The following is a 20,179-nucleotide window of genomic DNA, read 5'->3' as shown; positions in this document are numbered from 1 at the left end:
AGAATGGGCTGGTCTGGGAGAGAATGGGCTGGGAGAGAATGGGCTGGGCTGGGAGAGAATGGGCTGGGAGAGAATGGGCTGGGAGAGAATGGGCTGGTCTGAGAGAGAATGGGCTGGGAGAGAATGGGCTGGTCTGAGAGAGAATGGGCTGGGAGAGAATGGGCTGGGAGATAATGGGCTGGGCTGGGAGAGAATGGGCTGGGAGTTAATGGGCTGGTCTGAGAGAGAATGGGCTGGGAGAGAATGGGCTGGGAGAGAATGGGCTGGGAGAGAATGGGCTGGGAGAGGCTGGGCTGGGAGAGAATGGGCTGGGAGAGAATGGGCTGGGAGATAATGGGCTGGTCTGAGAGAGAATGGGCTGGGAGAGAATGGGCTGGGAGAGAATGGGCTGGGAGAGAATGGGCTGGGAGAGAATGGGCTGGGAGTTAATGGGCTGGTCTGAGAGAGAATGGGCTGGGCTGGGAGAGAATGGGCTGGGAGAGAATGGGCTGGGAGAGAATGGGCTGGTCTGAGAGAGAATGGGCTGGGAGAGAATGGGCTGGTCTGAGAGAGAATGGGCTGGGAGAGAATGGGCTGGGCTGGGAGAGAATGGGCTGGGAGTTAATGGGCTGGGCTGGGAGAGAATGGGCTGGGAGAGAATGGGCTGCGAGAGAATGGGATGGGAGAGAATGGGCTGGTCTGAGAGAGAATGGGCTGGGAGAGAATGGGCTGGTCTGAGAGAGAATGGGCTGGGAGAGAATGGGCTGGTCTGAGAGAGAATGGGCTGGGAGAGAATGGGCTGGGAGAGAATGGGCTGCGAGAGAATGGGCTGGGAGAGAATGGGCTGGGAGAGAATGGGCTGGGAGAGAATGGGCTGGGAGAGAATGGGCTGGGAGAGAATGGGCTGGGAGAGAATGGGCTGGGAGAGAATGGGCTGGGAGAGAATGGGCTGGGCTGGGAGATAATGGGCTGGGCTGGGAGAGAATGGGCTGGGAGAGGCTGGGCTGGGAGAGAATGGGCTGGGCTGGGAGAGAATGGGCTGGGAGATAATGGGCTGGGCTGGGAGAGAATGGGCTGGGCTGGGAGATAATGGGCTGGGAGAGAATGGGCTGGGAGATAATGGGCTGGGCTGGGAGAGAATGGGCTGGGCTGGGAGATAATGGGCTGGGAGAGAATGGGCTGGGAGAGAATGGGCTGGGAGAGAATGGGCTGGGAGAGAATGGGCTGCGAGAGAATGGGCTGGGAGAGAATGGGCTGCGAGAGAATGGGCTGGGAGAGAATGGGCTGGGAGAGAATGGGCTGGGAGAGAATGGGCTGGGCTGGGAGAGAATGGGCTGGGAGATAATGGGCTGGGCTGGGAGAGAATGGGCTGGGCTGGGAGATAATGGGCTGGGAGAGAATGGGCTGGGAGAGAATGGGCTGGGAGAGAATGGGCTGGGAGAGAATGGGCTGCGAGAGAATGGGCTGGGAGAGAATGGGCTGCGAGAGAATGGGCTGCGAGAGAATGGGCTGGGAGAGAATGGGCTGGGAGAGGCTGGGCTGGGAGAGAATGGGCTGGGAGATAATGGGCTGGGCTGGGAGAGAATGGGCTGGGAGATAATGGGCTGGGCTGGGAGAGAATGGGCTGAGAGACAATGGGCTGGGAGATAATGGGCTGGGCTGGGAGAGAATGGGCTGGGAGATAATGGGCTGGGCTGGGAGAGAATGGGCTGAGAGAGAATGGGCTGGGAGAGAATGGGCTGCGAGAGGCTGGGCTGGGAGAGAATGGGCTGGGAGAGAATGGGCTGGGCTGGGAGAGAATGGGCTGGGAGATAATGGGCTGGGCTGGGAGAGAATGGGCTGGGCTGGGAGATAATGGGCTGGGAGAGAATGGGCTGGGAGAGAATGGGCTGGGAGAGAATGGGCTGCGAGAGAATGGGCTGGGAGAGAATGGGCTGGGAGAGAATGGGCTGGGAGAGAATGGGCTGGGAGATAATGGGCTGGGCTGGGAGAGAATGGGCTGGGAGAGAATGGGCTGGGCTGGGAGATAATGGGCTGGGAGAGAATGGGCTGGGAGAGGCTGGGCTGGGAGAGAATGGGCTGGGAGAGAATGGGCTGGGAGAGAATGGGCTGGGCTGGGAGAGAATGGGCTGGGCTGGGAGATAATGGGCTGGGAGAGAATGGGCTGGGAGATAATGGGCTGGGCTGGGAGAGAATGGGCTGGGCTGGGAGATAATGGGCTGGGAGAGAATGGGCTGGGAGATAATGGGCTGGGCTGGGAGAGAATGGGCTGGGCTGGGAGATAATGGGCTGGGAGAGAATGGGCTGGGAGAGAATGGGCTGGGAGAGAATGGGCTGGGAGAGAATGGGCTGCGAGAGAATGGGCTGGGAGAGAATGGGCTGCGAGAGAATGGGCTGCGAGAGAATGGGCTGGGAGAGAATGGGCTGGGAGAGGCTGGGCTGGGAGAGAATGGGCTGGGAGAGAATGGGCTGGGAGATAATGGGCTGGGCTGGGAGAGAATGGGCTGGGAGATAATGGGCTGGGCTGGGCTGGGAGAGAATGGGCTGAGAGACAATGGGCTGGGAGAGAATGGGCTGGGAGAGAATGGGCTGGGCTGGGAGAGAATGGGCTGGGAGATAATGGGCTGGGAGAGAATGGGCTGGGATGGGAGAGAATGGGCTGGGAGAGGCTGGGCTGGGAGAGAATGGGCTGGGAGAGAATGGGCTGGGAGAGAATGGGCTGAGAGAGAATGGGCTGGGAGATAATGGGCTGGGCTGGGAGAGAATGGGCTGGGAGATAATGGGCTGGGCTGGGAGAGAATGGGCTGAGAGAGAATGGGCTGGGAGAGAATGGGCTGCGAGAGGCTGGGCTGGGAGAGAATGGGCTGGGAGAGAATGGGCTGGGCTGGGAGAGAATGGGCTGGGAGATAATGGGCTGGGCTGGGAGAGAATGGGCTGGGAGATAATGGGCTGGGAGAGAATGGGCTGGGAGAGGCTGTGCTGGGAGAGAATGGGCTGGGAGAGAATGGGCTGGGAGAGAATGGGCTGGGAGAGAATGGGCTGGGAGAGAATGGGCTGGGAGAGAATGGGCTGGGCTGTGAGAGAATGGGCTGGGAGAGAATGGGCTGGGAGAGAATGGGCTGGGAGAGAATGGGCTGGGAGAGAATGGGCTGGGAGAGAATGGGCTGGGAGAGAATGGGATGGGAGAGAATGGGCTGGGAGAGAATGGGCTGGGAGAGAATGGGATGGGAGAAGGTGGGCTGGGAGAAGGTGGGCTGGACTGGAAGAGGCTGGAGTGTGAGAGGCCCACGAGATACTGTCCATTCAGTAGAAAAGTAGTCCGGACCCCTTGGGATTCATAATATATGATGACCATGTTACCGGAGCATGTTGACAGATTGGTTTCCCTGTCATGAGAATAACCCAGATCGTCACATGCTCTGTGGATTTACTTCACCGCCACACACACACACACACACACACACACACACACACACACACACACACACACACACACACACACACACACACACGCATATTCAGGACCTTCTTAAAATATTATAATACAACAAAGTTTATCTGGAACCTAAAAGTTCTCTTCGACTGTCCCCATAAGATAACCATTTGAAGAACCCTTTTTGGTTCCTGGTAGAACCATCTATAGAAAGGGCTCTACGTGGAACCCAAAAGGGTTCTACATGGAACCCATATGGTTCTACCTGGAACCAAAAGGGGCTCTACGTGGAACCCAAAAGGTTCTACCAGTATCCAAAAAGGGTTCTCTTATGGAGACAGCCACCGAACCCTTTTGGAACCAAGAGTGTGCGTAGTATTTATTGAACCAAGTAGTCTCAGGGTGCGTCCCAAATAGAACCCTATTCCCTATATAGTGCCATATGGATATGGTCAACAGAAGTGCACTATGTAGGGAATAGGGTGTCATTTGGGACACACTTTTAGTGTCAGCGTTGCTGGTATCACCAGCTGACCTAGAAGTCATGTCTACTGAAGGGGCCGAGAGGAGAGGAGGAGAGCTGGACACACCATCGTCCCAAAAGAGCACCATAATCCCTAGATAGTACACTGCTTTTAACAAGAGCCTTACGGTGTTCCCTATGTTAGTGCAGTATATATGAAATAGGGTGCCATTTTGGACGTGACGAGCCGCATCTCTCTGCTGTCCTCTCCTCTCCCTCTCATGTTACATGGCAAGCTGCGGGGCCAGTGATGTGTAACAACCTTGTCAATAATGATACCTTATTCTCAGCCTGGTCTCATTGACTAAACGTAACATAATACATGTAAATCCAGGCCACTCATATTACCCTGAACAAAAATAATAAACGTGACAAGTAAAAGTGTTCGTTCCACATTTCATGAGATCAAATAAATTATCACAGAATTGGGGCCTCTAAGGTCCTGCACTGCAGTGCTAGATGCGTTACTACAGACCCGGGTTCAATCCCGATCTGTGCCACAACCGTCTGTGGCCGGGAGTCCCATAGGACGTCACACAATTGGCCCAGCGTCTTCCGGGTTAGGGGAGTGTTTGTCCGGGGGGGGGGCTTAAATTGACTCATCTTGCCATAGCAACTCCGGTCGCCAGGTGAACGGTGTTTCCCTCCGACACATTGGTGCGGCTGGCTTCCAGGTTAAGCTGGCGGATCTTAAGAAGCGTGGCTAGGCTGTGTTCTACGTGTTCTATGTAACATCAGGCTGTGTTCTATGTGTTCTATGTAACATCAGGCTGTGTTCTATGTAACATCAGACTGTGTTATATGTAACAACAGACTGCGTTCTACGTGTTCTCTGCAACATCAGACTGTGTTCTGTGTGTTCTATGTAACAACAGACTGTGTTCTATGTTCTATGTGTTCTATGCAACATCAGACTGTGTTCTGTGTTCTACATAACGTCAGACTGTGTTCTATGTTCTATGTGTTCTATGTAACATCAGACTGTGTTCTATGTTATATGTGTTCTATGCAACATCAGACTGTGTTCTGTGTTCTACATAACGTCAGACTGTGTTTTATGTTATATGTGTTCTCTGCAACATCAGACTGTGTTCTATGTGTTCTATGTAACATCAAACTGTGTTCTATGTGTTCTATGTAACAACAGACTGTGTTCTATGTTATATGTGTTCTATGCAACATCAGACTGTGTTCTGTGTTCTACATAACGTCAGACTGTGTTCTATGTTCTACATAACGTCAGACTGTGTTCTATGTTCTATGTGTTCTCTGCAACATCAGACTGTGTTCTGTGTTCTACATAACGTCAGACTGTGTTCTATGTTATATGTGTTCTATGTAACATCAGACTGTGTTCTATGCGTTAAACCTCGCAAGGCTGCTGACCCAGACAGCATCACTAGTCGCATCCTCAGAGCATGCGCAGGCCAGCTAGCTGGAGTGTTTACGGACATATTCAATCTCTCCCTATCCCAGTGTGCTGTCCCCGCATGCTTCAAGATGTCCACCATTGGTTCTGTACCCAAGAAAGCAAAGGTAACTGAACTAAATGACTATCGCCACGTAGCACTGACTTAAGGTCATCATGAAGTGCTTTGCAAGGCTAGTTAAGGATCATATCACCTCTACCTTACCTGACACCCTAGACCCACTTCAATTTGCTTTCCGCCCCAATAGATCCACAGACGAAGTAGATGGGTGCGTGCTCCCTCTGCTGTTTCCTGGGTCAATGAGGTCAGTGTGAGGGTAGTTCAACTAGCAGCATGAGGTCAGTGTGAGGGTAGTTTAACTAACAGCATGAGGTCAGTGTGAGGGTAGTTCAACTAGCAGCATGAGGTCAGTGTGAGGGTAGTGCAGCTAGCAGCATGAGGTCAGTGTGAGGGTAGTGCAGCTAGCAGCATGAGGTCAGTGTGAGGGTAGTCACTTAAGGTCATCATGAAGTGCTTTGCAAGGCTAGTTAAGGATCATATCACCTCTACCTTACCTGACACCCTAGACCCACTTCAATTTGCTTTCCGCCCCAATAGATCTACAGATTATGCAATCGTCATCGTACTAGTCACTGCCCTATCTCATCTGGACAAGAGGAATACCTACAGTTGAAGTCGGAAGTTTACGTACACTTAGGTTGGAGTCATTAAAACTTGTTTTTCAACCACTCCACAAATTTCTTGTGAACTAACTATAGTTTTGGCAAGTTGGTTAGGACATCTACTTTGAGCATGACACAAGTAATTTTTCCAACAATTGTTTACAGACAGATAATTTAACTTATAATTCACTGTATCAGAATTCCAGTGGGTCAGAAGTTTACATACACTAAGTTGACTGCCTTTTAAACAGCTTGGAAAATTCCAGAGAATGATGTCATGGCTTTAAAGCTTCTGATAGGCTAATTGACATAATTTGTGTCAATTGGAGGTGTACCTGTGGATGTATTTAAAGGCATACCTTCAAACTCAGTGCCTCTTTGCTTGACATCATGGGAAAATCAAAAGAAATCAGCCAAGGCCTCAGAAAAAAAATGTAGACCTCCACAAGTCTGGTTCATCCTTGGGAGCAATTTCCAAATGCCTGAAGTTACTACGTTCATCTGTACGAACAATAGTACGCAAGTTTAAACACCATGGGACCATGCAGCCATCATACCACTCAGGAAGGAGACGTGTTCTGACTCCTAGAGATGAAAGTACTTTGGTGCGAAAAATGCAAACTCCACAGTAAAAGTCCTATATCGACATAACCTGAAAGGCCGCTCAGCAAGCAACTGCACATGGGGACAAAGATCGCACTTTTGGAGAAATGTCCCCTGGTCTGATGAAACAAAAATAATGACCAAAATGGCCATAATGACCATAGTTATGTTTGGAGGAAAAAGGCTTGCTAGCCGAAGAACACCATCCCAGCCATGAAGCACAGGGGTGGCGGAGTCATGTAGTGGGGGTGCTTTGCTGCAGGAGGGACTGGTGCACTTCACAAAATAGATGGCATCATGAGGTAGGACAATTATATGGATATATTGAAGCAACATCTCAAGACATCAGTCAGGAAGTTAAAGATTGGTCGCAGATGGGTCTTCCGAATGGACATTGAGCCCAAGCATACTTCCAAAGTTGTGGCAAAATGGCTGAAGGACAACAAAGTCAAGGTATTGGAGTGGCCATCACAAAGCCCTGACCTCAATCCTATAGAAAATTGGTAGGCAGAACTGAAAAAGCGTGTGCGGGCAAGGAGGCCTACAAACCTGACTCAGTTACACCAGCCCTGTCAGCAGGAATTGGCCAAAATTCCTGCTGTGGGAAGTTTGTGGAAGGATAACCGAAAGGTTTGACCCAAGTTAAACAATTTAAAGGCAATGCTACCAAATACTAATTGAGTGGATGTAAACTTCTGACCCACTGGGAATGTGATGAAATAAATAATTCTCTCTACTATTATTCTGACATTTCACATTCTTAAAATAAAGTAGGGATCCTAACTGACCTAAGACAAGGAATTTTTACTAGGATTAAATGTCAGGAATTGTGAAAAACTGAGTTTAAAATGTATTTGGCTAAGGTGTATATAAACTTCTGACTTCAACTGTATGTAAGAATTCATTGACTATAGCTCAGCATTTAACACCATAGTACCATCCACGCTCATCATTAAGCTCGGGGCCTGTGCATCTAAGTCCTGGACTTCTTGACGGGTCGCCCCCTGGTGGTGAAGTTAGGAAACAACACCTCCACTTCGCTGATTCTCAACACTGGGGCTCCACAAGGGTGCGTTCTCAGCCCTCTCCTGTACTCCCTGTTCACCCATGACTGCGTGGCCATGCAAGCCTCCAACTCAATCATCAAGTTTGCGGACGACACTACAGTGGCTTAATTACCAACAACAACTAGACAGCCTACAGGGAGGAGGTGAGGGCCCTCGGAGTGTGGTGTCAGGAAAATAACCTGTCACTGAACATCAACAAGACAAAAGAGATGATCGTGGACAGAAAACAGGAGAGGGAGCACCCCCATATCCACATCGTCAGGACCGCAGTGGAGAAGGTGGAAAGCTTGAAGTTCCTCGGAGTACACATCACTGACGATCTGAAATGGTCCACCCACACAGACGGTGTGGTGAAGAAGGTGAAGAAGGTGCAACAGCTTGTCACCTATAACCCTCACTAACTTTTACAGGTGCATAATTGAGAGCACCCTATCGGGCTGTATCACCGCCAGGTACGGCAACTGCACCACCCACAGCCACAGGGCTCTCCAGATGGTAATCAGGTCTGCCCAAGGCATCAACGGGGGCAAACTACCTGCCCTCCAGGACACCTACAGCACCCGATGTCACAGGAAGGCCATAAAGATCATCAATGACAACAACCACCCTATCCACTGCCTGTTCACCCAGTTATCATCCAGAAGGCGTGGTCAGTACAGGTGCATTAAAGCTGGAACCGAGAGACTGAAAAACAGTTTCCCATCTCAAGGCCATCAGACTGTTAAATACCCAGCTTCCACTCGGTTACGCAGCTTAGAGGTCACATTCTATTAAAGGTCCCCAAAGCACACACATCCCTGGGTCACTTGTCTTTTCAGTTCGCTGCAGCTAGCGACTGGAACGAGCTGCAACAAACACTCAAACTGGACAGTTTTATCTCAATCTCTTATTTCAAAGACTCAATCATGGACACTTTTACTGACAGTTGTGGCTGCTTTCTGTGATGTATTGTTGTCTCTATCTTCTTGCCCTTTGTGCTGTTGTCTGTGCCCAATCATGTTTGTACCATGGTTTGTGCTGCTAACATGTTTTGTGCTGCTACCATGTTGTTGTCATGTTGTGTTGCTACCATGTTGTTGTCATGTTGTGTTGCTACCATGCTGTGTTGTCATGTGTTGCTGCCTTGCTATGTTGTTGTCTTAGGTCTCTCTTTATGTAGTGTTGTGTTGTCTTAGGTCTCTCTTTATGTAGTGTTGTGTTGTCTTAGGTCTCTCTTTATGTAGTGTTGTGTTGTCTTAGGTCTCTCTTTATGTAGTGTTGTGTTGTCTTAGGTCTCTCTTTATGTAGTGTTGTGTTGTCTTAGGTCTCTCTTTATGTAGTGTTGTGTTGTCTTAGGTCTCTCTTTATGTAGTGTTGTGTTGTCTTAGGTCTCTCTTTATGTAGTGGTTTCTCTCTTGTGGTGATGTGTGTTTTGTTCTAGATTTTGTACTAAATGTTTAAATAAAATAAATAAATCTCAGTCCCCATCCCCACAGGAGGCCTTTCTTTGCCTTTTGGTAGGTCGCCATGTTAAAAAAGACCTCTGCCCTATATAAATAGCCTTGGAATCAGTGTCTGCTTTAATAATGTTTCGATAATGTTTACATAACTTTACTAATCTCATACTCTATTATATTCTACTGTATTTCTGCTTTACTCATATTCTCATATGTATATACTCTATTATATTCTACTGTATTTCTGCTTTACTCATATTCTCATATGTATATACTGTATTATATTCTACTGTATTTCTGCTTTACTCATATTCTCATATGTATATACTGTATTATATTCTACTGTATTTCTGCTTTACTCATATTCTCATATGTATATACTCTATTATATTCTACTGTATTTCTGCTTTACTCATATTCTCATATGTATATACTCTATTATATTCTACTGTATTTCTGCTTTACTCATATTCTCATATGTATATACTCTATTATATTCTACTGTATTTCTGCTTTACTCATATTCTCATATGTATATACTCTATTATATTCTACTGTATTTCTGCTTTACTCATATTCTCATATGTATATACTCTATTATATTCTACTGTATTTTAGTCAATGCCACTCAGACATTGCTGGATCTAATATTTATACTTTTATTTTTTATTTACCCCTTTTTCTCCCCAATTTCGTGGTATCCAATTGTTAGTAGTTACTATCTTGTCTCATCGCTACAACTCCCGTACGGGCTCTGGAGAGACGAAGGTCGAAAGTCATGCGTCCTCCGAAACACAACCCAACCAAGCCGCACTGCTTCTTAACACAGCGCGCCTCCAACCCGGAAGCCGGCCGCACCAATGTGTCGGAGGAAACAACGCGCACCTGGCCACCTTGGTTAGCACGCACTGCGCCCGGCCCGCCACAGGAGGCGCTGTTGGGCGATGAGACAAGGATATACCTACCGGCCAAGCCCTCCCTAACCCGGACGACGCTGGCCAATTGTGGGTCGCCCCACAGACCTCCCGGTCGCGGCCGGCTGCACAGAGCCTGGGCGCGAACCCAGAGTCTCTCGTGGCACAGCTAGCACACGCGATGCAGTGTCTTAGGGGCGGATCCTTCTGCGTAACATTGTAGTTCTGATCAATTTGATGTTATTTATTTATTTATTTTCTTTATTTCATTTCTAAGTAACCCCAAACTTTTGAACGGTAGTTTCTTAATTCTTTTACTTGTACTTTTTTTGTTATGAATTGTTAGATACTGCACTGTTGGAGCTCTACACACCCACAATAACATCTGCTAAATATGTGTATGTGAACAATACATTTTGATTTGGCTGGTCATTAACACACACACACACACACACACACACACACACACACACACACACACACACACACACACAATCATTAACAAACACAAACACTCATCAAGCCCGGAGGCCGGTGTGAAGTCGTGTGACTCACCTTCTGTGGGTGATGTTCTGAGCCGTTGACAGAGCCCGTCCATGTCCCCGTACTCCTCCTGGATCTTAACCACTGCCTCGCTGCCTCTCAGCTCCATGAGTTCACGCAGCTCCATGACCGAGACCCCAAAGCCCCCCTCGTGGTTACTGCTGACATCGTTTCTTTGGTTCTTAGAGTAATAATCACTGTTGGTCAGGTCCCCCATGATGACTGACTAGCTAGTATTGCTCAGTAACTCGACGAGGAAGGAGTACAAACCTCAGACAAAGCTTTACGAGGGCGTTGTGTGGGTTGAGAGAGAGAGGGATTCTCGAAATGAAGAGAGGAAGAGGGATGAATGCCACTGGAATGCGCCCGGCAATACCGGCGATACTGGTGAAAACCACCCGAGAGAGAGAGAGAGACAGATGCTGCAGCGCCCACCGACAGACAGAGGGAGAGCTAAATCCTGTTGTCACTTTGAGATACAGAGACAGGCTGAGATCCCTCAGTCAGCGACAGTGTGGAGAGAAGACCATACGACCATCCAGAGAACACTAACACCAGCTAGACCAGTGAGACCAGCAGCGAGAGGAGCAGCGAGAGGAGCAGCGAGAGGAGCAGCGAGAGGAGCGACGTACGTCCACAGGAGAATAACGATCCCTTCTGGTCTTCTGTTACTGTGGGTCAATCGGGAGCCGCTCCAGATGCATGTTCCCATTCTGCTTCTTCTATCTTCTATCTCCGTCTGCAGTCTGTCAATGTCTGCATTCTGTCTACATGGTGGTCCTCTTCATTACTCCTTCTGAGAGAGAGAGAGAGAGAGAGGAGAGAGAGAGAGGGGGACAGAGCGAAAGATAGAGAGAGGAAAGAGAGACAGAGAGAGAGAGAGAGAGAGAGAGAGAGAGAGAAAGAAAGACAGAGAGGAGAGACAGAGACAGAGAGGAGAGAGAGAGAGAGAGAGAGAGAGAGAGAGAGAGAGACAGAGAGAGAGATAAAAAGAGAGAAAGAGAGAAAGAGAAAGAGAGAGAGAGAGAAAGAGAGAAAGCGAGAAAGAGAAAGAGAGAGTGAGAGAAAGAGAGAGAGAACGAGAGAAAGAGAGAGAAAGCGAGAGAGAAGGAGACAGGGAGAGAGAGAGAAGGATGAGAGTGTAGCAGGCGTTAGCTCTGTGAGTCTATGTCAGTGGCAGTGAGAAGAGAGAGAAGCAACACGGAGCGGTCGTACCGGGGATGAGAGAGGAGAGTGAGAGCCCAGGCTGCCAGTGGAGCGGAGCCGCATCGTGTGTGAGAGAGAGAAATGAGGACAGAACGGAGAGGAGGGAGGCTGCCTGCGACTGCAGTGGGAGCTGCGCAGAGTGAGTGCTCTGACGCCAGCAGCACACACCACAGCATAGCAGAGCCCAGAGAGAGAAACATTCACTTTATATATATTCACTTTATATATTATCTACCTCACTTGCTTTGGCAATGTCAACACATGTTTCCCATGCCAATAAAGCCCTTGAATTGAATTGATCAACTATTAAAGAAGACCAGAACCCACTGGATTCTCCAATTACATTGAATGAATTACAGGACAAAATAAAAACCTTCCAACCCAAAAAGGCCTGTGGTGTTGATGGTATCCTCAATGAAATGATCAAACATACAGACAACAAATTCCAACTGGCTATACTAAAACTCTTCAATTTCTTCGATATAGGGGGTGCTCTTTTAATTTGTGGATAAAAAAATGTTCTGCAGCACCCGGCCTCACCCTACTAGAATCTGAAGTCAAATGTCTGCTGTTTGCTGATGATCTGGTGCTTCTGTCACCAACCAAGGAGGGCCTACAGCAGCACCTAGACCTTATGCACAGATTCTGTCAGACCTGGGCCCTGACAGTAAATCTCAGTAAGACCAAAATAATGGTGTTCCAAAATAGGTCCAGTCACCAGGACCACAAATACAAATTCCATCTAGACACCGTTGCCCTAGAGCACACAAAAAACTATACATACCTTGGCCTAAACATCAGCGCCACAGGTAACTTCCACAAAGCTGTGAATGATCTGAGAGACAAGGCAAGAAGGGCATTCTATGCCATCAAAAGGAACATAAATTTCAACATAACAATTAGGATTTGGCTAAAAATACTTGAATCAGTCATAGAGCCCATTGCCCTCTATGGTTGTGAGGTCTGGGGTCCGCTCACCAACCAAGACTTCACAAAATGGGACAAACACCAAATTGAGACTCTGCACGCAGAATTCTGCAAAAATATCCTCTATGTACAACGTAGAACACCAAATAATGCATGCAGAGCAGAATTAGGCCGATACCCACTAATTATCAAAATCCAGAAAAGAGCCGTTAAATTCTATAACCACCTAAAAGGAAGCGATTCCCAAACCTTCCATAACCTACAGAGAGATGAACCTGGAGAAGAGTCTCCTAAGCAAGCTGGTCCTGGGGCTCTGTTCACAAACACAAACACACCCTACAGAGCCCCAGGACATCAGCACAATTAGATCCAACCAAATCAGGAGAAAACAAAAAGATAATTACTTGACACATTGGAAAGAATTAACAAAAAAACAGAGCAAACTAGAATGCTATTTGGCCCTACACAGAGAGTACACAGTGGCAGAATACCTGACCACTGTGACTGACCCAAAATTAAGGAAAGCTTTGACTATGTACAGACTCAGCGAGCATAGCCTTGCTATTGAGAAAGGCCGCCGTAGGCAGACATGGCTCTCAAGAGAAGACAGGCTATGTGCTCACTGCCCACAAAATGAGGTGGAAACTGAGCTGCACTTCCTAACCTCCTGCCCAATGTATGACCATATTAGAGAGACATATTTCCCTCAGATTACACAGATCCACAAAGAATTCGAAAACAAATCCAATTTTGAAAAACTCCCATATCTACTGGGTGAAATACCACAGTGTGCCATCAGAGCAGCAAGATTTGTGACCTGTTGCCACGAGAAAAGGGCAACCAGTGAAGAACACGCACCATTGTAAATACAACCCATATCTATGCTTATTTATTTTATCTTGTGTCCTTTACCATTTGTACATTGTAAAGACACTGTATATATATATATAATATGACATTTGTCTTTATTGTTTTGAAACTTCTGTATGTGTGATGTCTACTGTTAATTTTTATTGTTTATTTCACTTTATATATTATCTACCTTACTTGCTTTGGCAATGTTAACACATGTTACCCATGCCAATAAAGCCCCTTGAATTGAATTGAATTGAATTGAATTGAATTGAATTGAATTGAGAGAGAGAGAGAGAGAGAGAGAGAGAGAGACAGATCTCTCTGACAATTGAGTCACAGTGGTCTCTGCCCCTCTCTCTCTCTGCCCCTCTGTCCCTCTCTCTCTCTCTGCCCGTTCTCTCTCTGCCTCTGCAAAAAAAAATACTATTTCGAGATCCAAAACAAGCAAAAATGACTCAAGCGATTATCACCTTGTTTCTGTAGCTCCAGACTGAACATTCACCTCAGTCAATAAGAGACTGGACATTCACCTCAGTCAATAGGAGACTGGACATTCACCTCAGTCAATAAGAGACTGGACATTCACCTCAGTCAATAGGAGACTGGACATTCACCTCAGTCAATAAGAGACTGGACATTCACCTCAGTCAATAAGAGACTGGACATTCACCTCAGTCAATAGGAGACTGGACATTCACCTCAGTCAATAAGAGACATTCACCTCAGTCAATAGGAGACTGAACATTCACCTCAGTCAATAGGAGACTGGGCATTCACCTCAGTCAATAGGAGACATTCACCTCAGTCAATAGGAGACTGGACATTCACCTCAGTCAATAGGAGACATTCACCTCAGTCAATAGGAGACTGAACATTCACCTCAGTCAATAGGAGACTGAACATTCACCTCAGTCAATAGGAGACTGAACATTCACCTCAGTCAATAGGAGACTGGACATTCACCTCAGTCAATAGGAGACTGAACATTCACCTCAGTCAATAGGAGACTGGACATTCACCTCAGTCAATAGGAGACTGGACATTCACCTCAGTCAATAGGAGACTGAACATTCACCTCAGTCAATAGGAGACTGAACATTCACCTCAGTCAATAAGAGACTGAACATTCACCTCAGTCAATAGGAGACTGAACATTCACCTCAGTCAATAGGAGACTGAACATTCACCTCAGTCAATAGGAGACTGGACATTCACCTCAGTCAATAGGAGACTGGACATTCACCTCAGTCAATAGGAGACATTCACCTCAGTCAATAGGAGACTGGACATTCACCTCAGTCAATAAGAGACTGAACATTCACCTCAGTCAATAGGAGACTGAACATTCACCTCAGTCAATAGGAGACTGAACATTCACCTCAGTCAATAGGAGACTGGACATTCACCTCAGTCAATAAGAGACTGAACATTCACCTCAGTCAATAGGAGACTGGACATTCACCTCAGTCAATAGGAGACTGAACATTCACCTCAGTCAATAGGAGACTGGACATTCACCTCAGTCAATAGGAGACTGGACATTCACCTCAGTCAATAAGATACTGGACATTCACCTCAGTCAATAGGAGACTGAACATTCACCTCAGTCAATAGGAGACTGAACATTCACCTCAGTCAATAGGAGACTGAACATTCACCTCAGTCAATAGGAGACTGGACATTCACCTCAGTCAATAGGAGACTGGACATTCACCTCAGTCAATAAGAGACATTCACCTCAGTCAATAGGAGACTGGACATTCACCTCAGTCAATAGGAGACATTCACCTCAGTCAATAGGAGACTGGACATTCACCTCAGTCAATAAGAGACATTCACCTCAGTCAATAGGAGACTGAACATTTACCTCAGTCAATAAGAGACTGAACATTCACCTCAGTCAATAGGAGACTGGACATTCACCTCAGTCAATAGGAGACTGAACATTCACCTCAGTCAATAGGAGACTGGACATTCACCTCAGTCAATAGGAGACTGAACATTCACCTCAGTCAATAGGAGACTGGACATTCACCTCAGTCAATAAGAGACTGAACATTCACCTCAGTCAATAGGAGACTGGACATTCACCTCAGTCAATAGGAGACTGAACATTCACCTCAGTCAATAGGAGACTGGACATTCACCTCAGTCAATAGGAGACTGGACATTCACCTCAGTCAATAAGAGACTGGACATTCACCTCAGTCAATAAGAGACTGGACATTCACCTCAGTCAATAGGAGACTGGACATTCACCTCAGTCAATAAGAGACTGAACATTCACCTCAGTCAATAGGAGACTGGGCATTCACCTCAATCAATAAGAGACTGGACATTCACCTCAGTCAATAGGAGACTGGACATTCACCTCAGTCAATAAGAGACTGGACATTCACCTCAGTCAATAAGAGACTGGACATTCACCTCAGTCAATAGGAGACTGGACATTCACCTCAGTCAATAGGAGACTGAACATTCACCTCAGTCAATAAGAGACTGAACATTCACCTCAGTCAATAGGAGACTGAACATTCACCTCAGTCAATAGGAGACATTCACCTCAGTCAATAGGAGACTGAACATTCACCTCAGTCAATAAGAGACATTCACCTCAGTCAATAGGAGACTGAACATTCACCTCAGTCAATAAGAGACATTCACCTCAGTCAATAGGAGACTGGACATTCACCTCAGTCAATAGGAGACTGGACATTCACCTCAGTCAATAAGAGACTGGACATTCACCTCAGTCAATAAGAGACATTCACCTCAGTCAATAGGAGACTGAACATTCACCTCAGTCAATAAGAGACTGGACATTCACCTCAGTCAATAAGAGACATTCACCTCAGTCAATAGGAGACTGGACATTCACCTCAGTCAATAAGAGACTGGACATTCACCTCAGTCAATAAGAGACATTCACCTCAGTCAATAGGAGACTGGACATTCACCTCAGTCAATAAGAGACTGGACATTCACCTCAGTCAATAGGAGACTGAACATTCACCTCAGTCAATAGGAGACTGAACATTCACCTCAGTCAATAGGAGACTGGACATTCACCTCAGTCAATAGGAGACTGGACATTCACCTCAGTCAATAGGAGACTGGACATTCACCTCAGTCAATAGGAGACTGGACATTCACCTCAGTCAATAAGAGACATTCACCTCAGTCAATAAGAGACTGAACATTCACCTCAGTCAATAAGGGACTGAACATTCTACAAACACGTCATACAATAATTAGCTTCCTGCTACGCACTAGCTCAGCCCCGGGATTGAACCTCTGGTTTAGTTTCATGTCAAACATCAGTTACCGAGCCAATGTCATCTACTACAGCCAACCTTTGCAATGTGTTGAGAAAAAGTTCCGCTGTTCCCTGCAGCTGCGTCAATGTGCTCTCCACAGAGAGGAAGAGATGAAACAAGAGGTTTCACTCTCGCCAAAATCTGTTTATTTTGGACCTCAGCTTGTCGCCTTGCCTTCCCACACGGAGACATAAGCATCTTGTCATTATATACATATCTCTTCTCACCATAAAGCCAGCCAGCCATACAAACAGCCTTCCCTTCCACTCCAAGCCTTTTCACATTTGAAGTCTGATTTTCAACCACTGCAGAGGTCACTATTGGATCTAAAGTTAGAGCCAAATGCAAGCAAAACACAACACTTTTTTTCTAGGTTCCATAACCCAGATTTAAATGAATTTATAATGATTAGTCTGAACTGTACACAAATTGACTGAGTTTCTACCTAAAAATATCTTGAGATATGGCTTGATGGCAAACTACCACTAGTCTACTATCTCTACTATTACTACTGACTACCACTATTCTACTATCTCTACTATCTCTACTATTACTACTGACTACCACTATTCTACTATCTCTACTATTTCTACTGACTACCACTAGTCTACTATCTCTACTATCTCTACTGACTACCACTAGTCTACAATCTCTACTATTACTACTGACTACCACTATTCTACTATCTCTACTATCTCTACTATTACTACTGACTACCGCTAGTCTACTATCTCTACTATCTCTACTATTACTACTGACTACCACTAGTCTACTATCTCTACTATTACTACTGACTACCACTATTCTACTATCACTACTATCTCTACTATTACTACTGACTACCACTAGTCTACTATCTCTACTATCTCTACTGACTACCACTAGTCTACAATCTCTACTATTACTACTGACTACCACTATTCTACTATCTCTACTATCTCTATTATTACTACTGACTACCGCTAGTCTACTATCTCTACTATTTCTACTGACTACCACTATTCTACTATCTCTACTATTACTACTGACTACCGCTAGTCTACTATCTCTACTATTTTTACTGACTACCACTATTCTACTATCTCTACTATTACTACTGACTACCGCTAGTCTACTATCTCTACTATTTCTACTGACTACCACTATTCTACTATCTCTACTATTACTACTGACTACCACTAGTCTACTATCTCTACTATTACTACTGACTACCACTAGTCTACTATCTCTACTATTACTACTGACTACCACTAGTCTACTATCTCTACTATCTCTACTATTACTACTGACTACCACTAGTCTACTATCTCTACTATTTCTACTGACTACCACTAGTCTACTATCTCTACTATTACTACTGACTACCACTAGTCTATTATCTCTACTATTACTACTGACTACCACTAGTCTACTATCTCTACTATCTCAACTATTACTACTGACTACCACTGGTCTACTATCTCTACTATTACTACTGACTACCACTAGTCTACTATCTCTACTGTCACTACTATTACTACTGACTACCACTAGTCTACTATCTCTACTATCACTACTGACTACCACTAGTCTACTATCTCTACTATTTCTACTGAGTACCACTAGTTCTACTATTCATTAATTCACAAAGTGAATGGTATTGTCAGATATATTTTTTTACAGAGCGAGGATGACAGTGGGAAAATATGTAGGTCAAAGGGCACTAGACCGGATTCAAGCCTCTACCGTCACCATAAACATGTCTAGAAGAGACTGCGAAAGGACCTCTAATGACCCCTCTTACGAACACTAGTGACCTCTAATGACCTCGTGTGACCTGTAATGACTTCTAGTGACCTCTAATGAACACTGGTGATCTCTAATGACCTCTAGTGACCTCTAATGACCACTAATGAATTCTAGTGACCTCCAATGACCTCTAATGACTTCTACACAAGTCACTTTTGCTTTTTAGATCATGTTTTAACTTTATTTAATTTATATAACAAGGAATGTCAGTTGAAAACAATTTTTTATCGACAATGACGGCCTACCAAACGGCAAAAGGACTCCGGCTGGGATTAAAAATACAAATATAGAATAAAACACACATCACGACAAGAGAGACAACACACCACTACATAAAGAGAGACCTGAGACAAAACACACATCACGACAAGAGAGACAACACACCACTACATAAAGAGAGACCTAAGACAACAACACAGCATGGTAGCAACACAACATGACAACACAGCATGGTAGCAACACCACATGACAACACAGCATGGTAGCAACACAACATGACAACACAACATGGTAGCAAAACCACATGACAACACAGCATGGTAGCAACACAACATGACAACACAGCATGGTAGCAACACCACATGACAACACAGCATGGTAGCAACACAACATGACAACACAACATGGTAGCAAAACCACATGACAACACAGCATGGTAGCAACACCACATGACAACACAGCATGGTAGCAACACCACATGACAACACAGCATGGTAGCAACACCACATGACAACACAGCATGGTAGCAACACAACATGACAACACAGCATGGTAGCAACCCAAAATGACAACACAGCATGGTAGCAACCCAACATGACAACACAGCATGGTAGCAACCCAACATGACAACACAGCATGGTAGCAACACCACATGACAACAAAGCATGGTAGCAACCCAACATGACAACACAGCATGGTAGCAACACAACATGACAACAAAGCATGGTAGCAACACAACATGACAACACAGCATGGTAGCAACACAACATGACAACACAGCACGGTAGCAACCCAAAATGACAACACAGCATGGTGGCAACCCAACATGACAACACAGCATGGTAGCAACCCAACATGACAACACAGCATGGTAGCAACACCACATGACAACAAAGCATGGTAGCAACCCAACATGACAACACAGCATGGTAGCAACACAACATGACAACAAAGCATGGTAGCAACACAACATGACAACACAGCATGGTAGCAACACAACATGACAACACAGCATGGTAGCAACACAACATAACAACATAGCATGGTAGCAACACAACATGACAACACAGCATGGTAGCAACACAACATGACAACACAGCATGGTAGCAACACCACAGGGTACAAACATTATTGGGCACAGACAACAGCACAAAGGGCAAGAAGGTAGAGACAACAATACATCACACAAAGCAGCCACAACTGTCAGTCAGAGGGTCCATGATTGAGTCTTTGAATGAAGAGATGTTCAAGAGAACAGGGTTACAGCAGTGCCTTGC

General features: G+C 46.0%; 1 protein-coding gene across 10 annotated transcripts in view; it reads right to left on the bottom strand.

Moving 5' to 3' along the window:
* The window catches only part of atp2b2 (ATPase plasma membrane Ca2+ transporting 2), a 215,511-nt gene extending 203,688 nt beyond the window's left edge, over window positions 1-11,823 (bottom strand). For 3 of the 10 annotated variants that reach the window (XM_064967440.1, XM_064967445.1, XM_064967441.1), the window contains exon 1: window positions 10,603-11,822. In XM_064967440.1, coding sequence (XP_064823512.1) covers window positions 10,603-10,807 — 205 coding nt within the window. In that variant the 5' untranslated portion in view covers window positions 10,808-11,822. Of the gene's footprint in view, window positions 1-10,602 lie in introns of all 10 variants that reach the window. The other 7 variants (XM_064967444.1, XM_064967442.1, XM_064967447.1 and 4 more) reach the window with 5 other exon arrangements.
* Between the last annotated feature and the right edge of the window lie 8,356 nt (window positions 11,824-20,179).

The sequence above is a fragment of the Oncorhynchus masou genome, chromosome 6 (genome assembly GCF_036934945.1).
Source record: "Oncorhynchus masou masou isolate Uvic2021 chromosome 6, UVic_Omas_1.1, whole genome shotgun sequence".
Taxonomy (NCBI): Eukaryota; Metazoa; Chordata; class Actinopteri; order Salmoniformes; family Salmonidae; genus Oncorhynchus; species Oncorhynchus masou.
Note: the sequence above shows the minus strand (reverse complement) of the source record. Positions and strands in the feature narration are given on the sequence as shown.